General features: G+C 44.2%; 3 protein-coding genes across 3 annotated transcripts; 1 reads left to right on the forward strand and 2 right to left on the reverse strand.

Moving 5' to 3' along the window:
- Window positions 1-1,666: 1,666 nt before the first annotated feature.
- LOC115954636 lies at window positions 1,667-3,010 on the reverse strand. The gene is made up of 2 exons (XM_031072551.1): window positions 2,829-3,010; window positions 1,667-2,366 (listed from the first exon to the last, which is right to left on the reverse strand). Exons 1-2 carry the CDS (start codon window positions 3,008-3,010, stop codon window positions 1,667-1,669), a joined length of 882 nt encoding a protein of 293 aa, XP_030928411.1.
- Window positions 3,011-4,722: 1,712 nt separating this feature from the next.
- Window positions 4,723-5,379, reverse strand: LOC115954647. Its single transcript, XM_031072561.1, has one exon. The coding sequence runs from the start codon at window positions 5,377-5,379 to the stop codon at window positions 4,723-4,725; it is 657 nt and encodes a 218-aa protein (XP_030928421.1).
- A 1,982-nt stretch (window positions 5,380-7,361) lies between these two features.
- On the forward strand, window positions 7,362-8,596 carry LOC115954653 (zinc finger protein WIP6). The gene is made up of 2 exons (XM_031072574.1): window positions 7,362-7,751; window positions 8,114-8,596. Exons 1-2 carry the CDS (start codon window positions 7,362-7,364, stop codon window positions 8,594-8,596), a joined length of 873 nt encoding a protein of 290 aa, XP_030928434.1.
- Window positions 8,597-9,728: the final 1,132 nt, after the last annotated feature.

The raw sequence follows: 9,728 nt of genomic DNA on the forward strand, positions 1-9,728 counted from the left end.
GGTGATCCGTCCATTTTATGGACTAAGTTATTTCACCCTTTGGGTGATCCGTCCATTATGTGAACTGTAAATTATTTCACCATTTTGGTGATCCGTCCACTTTGTGGACAGTTATTTCACCCTTTGGGTGTTCCGTCCACTTTGTGGACTAAGTTATTTCACCTTTTGGGTGATCTGTCCACTTTGTGGACTGTAAATTATTTCACCATTTTGGTGATCCGTCCACTTTGTGGACAGTTATTTCACCCTTTAGGTGATCCATCTACTTTGTGGACTAAGTTATTTCACCCTTTGGGTGATCCGTCCATTTTATGGACTAAGTTATTTCACCCTTTGGGTGATCCGTCCATTTTGTGTAGTATATACATTCGTAATAAACATCCATGTGGAAAATCAAAGCTGTGTCTGAATATTCTTCTTTAAAAAAAAATGCATTTGTAGAAAAAGTACCTGCCCCCTTGGGCTTAAAAAGGCACAAAAAGATTGTAGCAAAAGTCAAAGAAAAACTAGTAAATTGTAGCTAAAAAAATAAAATAAACTGGGAAATCGCTGGTTTCTCATATTCTCTCTACTAATAGTATTTCTGAAGATGCTCCGTATTCCAAGGGTGCTACAGCTTTTGTCCGTCCATTGTCTCGAGGTGGTAGGTGCCCTTCCTTTGCTATGATGCGATCCTGTAACCTTCCTAGTTAGGGCCGAGTTTTCCTTGTGAAGGATCTCTAGCGGCACCCATTACTTTCCGTAGTACAAGATCCCCGACCTGGAAGTCCCTACGCCTCACTTTGTTGTTGTAGTGTTTCGCCATGAGATTCTGATAGCGCGCCAACCTCTGCTCTGCTGTCGCGCTGACTTCATCCACTAGATCGAGCTGGAGGCGTATAGCCTCTTTGTTCTTATCTTCGTCGTAGCTCTCCACCCGATAGCTCGTGAGCCCCACTTCTACGGGAATGACAGCTTCGGTTCCATATGCAAGTCGAAATGGTGTTTCTCTAGTGGGTGTTCTTGCTGTGGTCCGGTATGCCCATAGGACGCTAGGTAGTTCGTCCGGCCAGATACCCTTCGCCCCCTCGAGACGGGTCTTTATTATTTTGAGCAAGGACCAGTTCGTGACTTCGACTTTCCCGTTCGCCTGTGGGTGTGCAGGTGACGAGTAGTGATTCTTGATCCCTAGCTCTAAGCAGAAGTCTCTAAACACGCTGTTGTTGAATTGCTTACCGTTGTCAGAGACCAATACCTTGGGTATCCCGTACCTGCAAACGATATTTCTCCAGACAAAACTCCGGATGTTTTTCTCCGTGATGGTGGCTAAGGCTTCCGCCTCGACCCACTTAGTGAAGTAATCTATGCCAACGACCAAGAATTTCAGCTGTCGGATCGCCGTCGGGAATGGGCCCATGATATCAAGTCCCCATTGTGCGAACGGCCAGGGTGCCGTCATAGGTGTCAGTTCTTCAAACGGCTACCTGATGAGATTGCCGAACCTCTGGTATTTGTCGCAAGACTAGATATAGGCTTGGGCATCCTTCATCATTGTAAGCCAGTAGTATCCTGCTCAGATCAACTTGTGTACAAGTGATCGTGCGCCCGAGTGGTTCCCGCAGATACCCTCATGTACTTCTCTCATCACGTAATCTGCTTCCTCTTGGCACAAACACCTCAGGTACGGTCAAGAGAAACCCCTTTTATATAATACGTCCTTTATCAGCACGAACCGTGATGCCTGGACTTTCAGCTTTCTTGCGGCGCCCTTCTCGTCTGGTAACACCCTAGCCTTTAGGTAGGAGATCAATGGCGTGGTCCAGTTATATTCAGAGTTTACCACCTGTATATTTGTTCCATCATCGATAAGTGAGGAGATTTGGACGAATGATAATACCTGTTCGGGTACCAGCATGAATTCGGCTGACGCAGCTTTTGCTAGGTGGTCAGCCCATTCGTTCTCTTCTCTTAGGATCTGAATGAATTCGACTTCGAGGTTGCTGATTCGGTATTTCACTTCTTCTAAATACCTCTTCATTCTATCGTTCTTGCACTCGTAGTCGCCATTGATCTGGCTCGTCACCACTTGTGAATCGCAGTGGACAATTATGTTTTCTACTCCCGCGGCCTTTGCAAGGTCTAGCCCTGCGACCAAGGCTTCATACTCTGCCTCGTTGTTGGTTGTTGGGAAATCCAGTCGGATCATACATTGTATCTTGTCCCCCTGCGGAGTTTGGATCACTACTCCGGCACCTCCGGCTCGTCTGTTTGAGGATCCGTCTGTATAGATATTCCACTGTTCTTTCTCTTCTATCAATTGGCCTTCCCCGTGTGTGAACTCAGCGATGAAGTCAGCTACTGCCTGCCCTTTTATGGCCGTCCGCGAGCTGTATTGGATGTCGAATTCGCTTAGCTCTATTGTCTACAAAGCCATTCTTCCTGCTGCTTTTGGGCTATTCATAGCTTTTTTTAGTGGCTTGTCCATTAAGACAACGATTGTATGCGCCTGGAAGTATGGCTTAAGTCTTCGTGCGGCGATTACCAACGCGAAAGCCAACTTCTCCATTTGAGGGTACCTCTCTTCTACTCCACAGAGTGCACGGCTGGTAAAGTAAATGGGTTTCTGTGTTCCGTCCTCCTCTCTAACCAAAGCCGCGCTTACTACGACTTGCGAGACGGCCAAATAAAGGTAGAGTTCTTCGCCTTACACGGACGGACTGAGCAACGGTGGAGATGAGAGATACGTCTTCAAGTCGTTGAAGGCCATTTGGTATTCATCCATCCACTCAAATGATTTTCTTAGAGTGCAGAAGAATGGTAAACACCTGTCCGTTACCCTTGAGACGAACCTGTTTAGAGCTGCGATCTTTCCATTTAGACTTTGGACCTCCTTAACCGTCCTTGGTGGTTCTAACTCCATTATGGCCCGCACCTTCTCCGGGTTGACCTCTATTCCTCTTTGGGATACCATGAAACCCAAGAATTTTCCCGCCGTTACTCCGAATGCGCATTTGTTTGGATTCAGCTTCATGTTGAACGATCGGAGCGTATCGAATGTTTCTCTAGCTTGTGACGAAAGAGGTCTTCTCCTGATCAGATTCATCCATCCTGATCTAGTTGTAACCAGAAAAAGCGTCCATGAAGCTTAGGAGCTAGTGTCTTGCAGTCGAATCCACCAGGGTATCTATCCGTGGGAGCGGGTAGCTGTCTTTGGGGCAAGCCTTGTTAAGGTCTGTGAAATCTACGCACATCCTCCAGTTTCTGTTGGCCTTTTTAACCATAACGACGTTCGCCAACCAGTCGGGATAGTATACTTCCCGGATGAAACCTGCCTCCAGTAACTTTCAAACCTCCTCGGCTATGGCCTTATCTCGCTCCTGGGCGAAAACCTGTTTCTTTTGCCGAATTGGAGGGAAGGAAGGCGACACATTCAACCTGTGGACCATGACTGAGGGGTCGATTCTTGGCATGTCTTCATGACTCCAGGCGAAGACATCTTGGTTATTTCTTAGGAAAGTCGTGATCGTCTGGCGTACTGGCCAACTGGCTAGTGTGCCAATTTTAGTCGTTCGTTCAGGCCGCGTGTCGTCAAGTCTTACTTCTTCTAGCTCTTCAACTGGCTCTGCTAATGCTCACTGCTTCCCGATACACATCGTTTGCTGCTGATCCTCCATCTCTAACATGGCAATATTGCATTCTCATGCTGCTACTTGATTTCCTCGCAGTTCTCCCACCCCATATTTCGTCGGGAATCTGATCATCAGGTGGTATGTTGAAGTTACCGCCTTCCAGGAATTGAGAGTGGGTCGCCCGAGGATGGCATTGTAGGCGAAAGAGCAATCGACTACAAGAAACGTTATCTCCTTTGTTATCTGCTGAGGATAGTCACCCGCCGTCACACGAGCAATCGACTACAAGAAACGTTATCTCCTTTGTGATCTGCTGAGGATAGTCACCCGCCGTCACAGCTAGTGTTATTGCGCCCAAAGGGAACACCTTCGTACCCCTAAATCCCACGAGTGGGGCGTTTGTTGGGGTCAACTGTTCCCTGTCGATCCTCATTTGCCGGAATGCTGGATAGTACAGGATGTCTGCTGAGCTGCCGTTGTCGACGAGGACCTGGTGCATGTTATAATCCCCTATCTGCAAGCTGACCACTAGCGCGTCGTCATGAGGATGGTAAAGTCTCTGAGCGTCATCCTCTGAAAATTTTATGACGGGGTTATCTATTCGCGGCATCTTTGGTACGGATCCTGTGAGTTGGACGCTATGGACCATCCTGAGGTAAGTTTTACAGGCTTTTTTGGAAGATCCGGCTGTGGCTGTGCCCCCTACGATCATTCTTATGTCCCCTATGGGTGGTCTAGGGCTCTCGTTCTCCCGTCGTAGGGCCTGTTCCTCCAGTGTATCAGTTCTTTCTCTGCTGACGAACCTCTATAGCTTCCCCTGCCTGATTAGGGCCTCAAACGGCTGCTTCAGGTCGTAGCAGTTGGCTGTGTCATGCCCGTGGTCGTAGCAGTTGGCTGCGTCAATGCCCGTGGTCTCGGTGAAAGCGACAATACTTGTCTCTTGGTCTTTGTTGGGATCTCCCTTCAACTTTCCAGGGAAAGTCAATGCTCCTTCATCTTTGATTTGCATCAATACTTGGTCGATCGGGGCGGTTAATGGGGTGAAATTGGTGAATCTTCCAGTGGGGGGTCTAGGGCGCTTTTCATCACGTTGATTCCCTGTTCTAGCGACCTTTCACCCCCTATTTTGTCGCGTGTCCTCCTGCCTCTCCCTCTTCTTAGGCTTTTCCTCGGGGGCTAGCAATGCATCCTCTGCATTCATGTACTTGGTAGCCCTGTAGAGAACGTCCGTCATGGTCTTCGGGTCATTCTTGTATAAGGAAAACAAGAACTTACCCTTCCGTAGCCCGCTAGTAAATGCGGCTACGAGTATCTTATCGTCAGCTTCGTCAATCAAAAGGGCTTCTTTGTTGAAACGAGTTATGTAGGCCCGCAGCGTCTCGTCTTCTCGCTGCTTGATGCTCATTAAGCACGCGGTGGACCTTTTGTACCGATGTCCGCTTATGAAGTGTGAGGTGAACTGGGCGCTTAACTCCTTGAAAGTATTGATGGAGTTTGGTGTCAACCTACTGAACCAAACCCTCGCAGGCCCCTTTAGCGTGGTCGGGAACGCCCTACACATGATCTCATCTGGTACCCCCTGAAGGTGCATTAGGGTCTTGAAGGTCTCTAGATGATCGAGGGGGTCCATGACCCCGTCGTAGCTTTCGATCTGGGGCATCCGAAACTTCGGTGGCAGGGGGAATGAGTTGACGGATGTGGTGAATGGTGAGTCGGTTCTGTTCACTAAATCGTCAAGATCAGAAGATACTCGTCCCTTGAGGGCATTCATCATGACCTCCATCTGCTCCTTCATCGCCTAAATCTCTGCGATGATAGGCGAAGGGGCAAAATCCATGAGAGACGGAAGGCTTATGTTTTACCGCTCTGGTCGGCTTGGGGCGTTGTTGCCCTCTGGCCTCTCCTGCTCCCTTTGTTCGGCACTATTACCTTCCTAGTTTTCCTCCTGAAGGTTAGGTCCTGCATCCCTTTGGCGTAGCTGCTCCTCCAGATCATGGTTCTGCTTTGTAAGTCGTTCTACTACTGCCATGAGAGTCTGGACCTGCCTTTCTAATGCAATAGATCTCGGCAACTCGTTTTCTTGAACGTTGTTGGTGGTAGCCATCGAGCGAGTGAGTGCCATGTGACTCTTATGTCCGAGAGGCGATAGTCTGGCTTAAACTCTTCGCGTTCCCACAGACGGCACCAATTGATGATGCCGTAAAATCACCAGTGAGCTACACGATCCACGCTCGCTCAAACTAACAACCTGCAAGAAGAAATAAGTGATCTCGCCAAGGGCACCAGTATGGTGTCGGCCAAATACCCTCCGACGGTCAAGTTAGAATTGTTCTCAACTCTAGAGTGCTAGAGAGGATAAATTATGTGTATCTTGATTCGCGAGGGTATTGAGGCTTTTATAATAGTAGGTTGACCTCTCCTCCTTGATGTGGAAGTCTTTTCCATATAGAAATCCTCTTGAGTAATCTCAAACGTGATGGACAAGACATTTCCTTGTAGAGGGGATTAACGCGCGTATCTTCCGGAATGCTCTTTGCGCTAGGTTTCTGATTTCCTTGGAGACTCTACGTGTGCGACAAGAATATGGAACTGCTTTAGGCCCCTGGGTTCTACTGTTGCCGGTCCATGGGCTCGGATCCGTCAAGCCCAATGTGGTGAAAGTCCATTGCGCTAAATTTTGCCCCTTTATATATATATATATATATATATATATAGCATCCAAAATGAAAAGTTATGAAACACCATGCAGTTGGATCCCATAAATGTTGTCTCCGCTGCTCCCTTCTACTCATATTTCGTCCTAATTCTCAACCATGTCACCTTACTAGGGACAATCTCATATACTGAGACCCTTTTAATTCTTATACATGACATATTTGCCCTTCAAAACTTTACCATGACATTGGTAAATTGTTTATCGTAATAGTTTTGGATTTTTCCTATTTAAATTTTGGCGTAAAGATGAAATCACGCTCTATAATGTTCACACCATCACTATCCCTATATATCACTATCACCTTTTGTTTTAAATATAAAAGTGGGAGAGAAAGACTCACGCCTTCCGTTCTACAGTTCTCCATGTCTACATAGTGTATGTACATCTCTATCATCACTCCCACTCTCACTTTGATTTAGAGAGAGAGAGAGCAAATGTGGGCAGAAGAAGAAGAAGAAAAATGAAAACACTAGTAGTAGTCTAGTAGTAGAAGAAGAGAAGAGATTAGTAGAGCTCGGGAATCGAGAACTTGGTTGAGAGAGAGAGAGTGTGCGTGTGTTAGAGTTGGTACACTATTCTATGTGTTCTTTGCCCCCACTATCAATCCTCCTTTACCGGTTCCGTGTCTCCTCTATACCCAAACACGCCAAAACCCAACATTTCATTTTGCATTATATCAATATCCCTCCATTCCACGTGCACTCTCCCTCTTTTTTTCTTTTGTTCTTTTTTTTTCACTCTCCCAAATTCAAATAAATACTGCCATTTTGAAAAACCAATCTAAACATTGTAATGTAAACCCTATTCCTATTGTTGTTAATTAAGCATTTTCCCCTTCTTTATTTTTTTTTTCTAGCCAAAAGCATTTTCCTATAGAAAAGAAACCCATAACACAAATCCCAAATACCCACAAAATTTGTTTATTTATTGCCTCTTCTTGTCCCTTCTTACCTTCTCCACCAAGACTCAAAATCACTCTCTCTCTCTCTCTCTCTCTCTCTCCCCCTGATAATATAATAGCTAGCATCAACATCACCATGCAAACTTCCTCCTTCGCCTACTTATCCTCTTGTGAGAGTGCCTATTTGGAAGCTGAAGACGAAGATGAAGATTCTATTTTTCTTTCTCTTGGCCCCCCTGGCCAACACATCCCCAAGAACCCCATCTATAATAATAATATTCCCTCCTCAAACCACAATTTTGTGAATCACCAAAACCCTTCTAGCGAGGGTGGTGTAACAGTAGCCCTTCATATTGGTCCTCCAACTACTTCAGGATCCAACGACTCTAGCATCCCTACTCATGACACTACTGCTCCTCTTCCAGCCCAATACTGGATTCCTTCTCCAGCTCAGATCCTTGTTGGCCCAACACAGTTCTCTTGCACTGTCTGCAACAAAACATTCAACAGATACAACAACATGCAGGTTACAATAATTTAAACAATATAATACTATATTTGGTCTTGTCATGATAACTAATTGATATATATTATATTTTTGTTAATGTTAGTTCCAAATTCTTCGAACAACTGACTATTTTTCTGGGTGTAATCTTCCCATCCTATGCACCAGTAAATTCAAGGAGAAATCTGTTAGTGACTTTTAGCCAATTTCATATATAAATGTCACATTATCACATATATGCTTATATTCTCACTTTTCACTTTCACTAAATAGGAATTTACATTCATCTTATTAAATTATTTTACTTTTCTTGTGTCAAATTCTTTTCTTTTCTTTTCTTTTTAATATATATATATATATAATTTTTCTTTTGGGTGGTATAGATGCACATGTGGGGGCATGGATCACAGTACCGGAAGGGCCCAGAATCATTGAGAGGGACAAAACCCGCTTCTTCCATGCTGAGACTGCCATGCTATTGCTGTGCTGAGGGTTGCAAGAACAACATAGAGCACCCAAGGTCAAGGCCTCTGAAAGATTTCAGGACCCTTCAGACTCATTACAAGAGAAAGCATGGAGCCAAGCCGTACGGCTGCAGAAAATGTGGGAAGCCTTTTGCTGTACGAGGTGATTGGAGGACTCATGAGAAGAACTGTGGAAAGCTCTGGTTTTGTATTTGTGGCTCTGATTTCAAACACAAGAGGTCTCTTAAGGACCATGTTAGGGCATTTGGGGATGGGCATGCTCCTCACACCATCACCACGAACATGTGTGAAGTTGAAGAAGAAGATGATGATAATGATAATGAAAATGATGATGAAGAAAATGACATTAATGGAGGCCGTGGGTCCTTTTGTTTTTTGTAATACAACACTTAGGTGTTTAGGCTTTGTTTGTGATTAAAGTTTGGTAATTAGTGACAGTTTCTATGCTGTGTTCGAATGTGAGAGGGAGAGGATGAAGACAAATAGTACAGTGAAAGCTAAAATTCTATGCGTTTAGGACTTATTTGATACATGTGTTTAAACACATGTTATCAGTTTCTAAGCAACATTATACGTATTTCTACACATCTTTTTACTTACACATCTTTTTATTTACACGTCTTTCCAAAAAATACAAACAATATTACTAGATAACGTTACCAAACAGATCTTAATATTTGAAGTAGCAATTAGATTACATAATTAAAGGCCTCATTTTCGTCACATTTGTTTTTGTAGTAAATAATTAAATCTCCCTCTCTCAATATATATATATATATATATATATATGAGAGAGAGAGAGAGAGAGGAAGAGAGAGAGAATCACTATGTGGTCAAGTGAATTCAGTGATTGCAGATATGCAGACAAGTGTACACAGTAGAGTTCACAGATTCTACTGTTCAGTAAAACTTTGCATTTGGCTTTGCCAATTGCCACACAGAGAGAGAAAGGGCAAGAGAGAGAGTTTTTAGTTTCTGAAGGCTCAGTGAGTCTGGTTTCGACTACCACTACTAACACTTTGATCGAGCCCTAGTGACTGTTAGTGGGGGTAACGAGGGACCACAAAAAGATTACTGTTTTTGGGGTTTCACCCAGAGGGCTGTCTTTTTCCTTTTCAGACTAACTACAAACAGCTACTACCCATGCATTTTCAGACGCCCCTACTTTGCCCAAATATAACACTCGTATATACTATATAGTAGATTCTCAAATATATATATATATATATATACACACACTATATAGTGTTTTTTTTTAACCAATAGTTAATGTGCATGCATGGTATGGCCTTTTTCGGTTGCCTTTACAGTCCCCTTTCTTCATGTTTATTCTCCATCTTGTCTTTACAGGGAAAAGTGGTGGGAAATATCTGCTTCTTTTCTTGTTTATGTACGCATGAAAAAGAAATAACAATGAATATTAGTTTCTAACCTATGCAATATTATGCATGAAAATAGCTATTGGACGAGTTTTAGAAAAAAAAAAAAAACAAAACAAAACAAAACAATGTTG

The sequence above is a fragment of the Quercus lobata genome, chromosome 1, assembly GCF_001633185.2.
Source record: "Quercus lobata isolate SW786 chromosome 1, ValleyOak3.0 Primary Assembly, whole genome shotgun sequence".
In the NCBI taxonomy this organism is placed as follows: domain Eukaryota; kingdom Viridiplantae; phylum Streptophyta; class Magnoliopsida; order Fagales; family Fagaceae; genus Quercus; species Quercus lobata.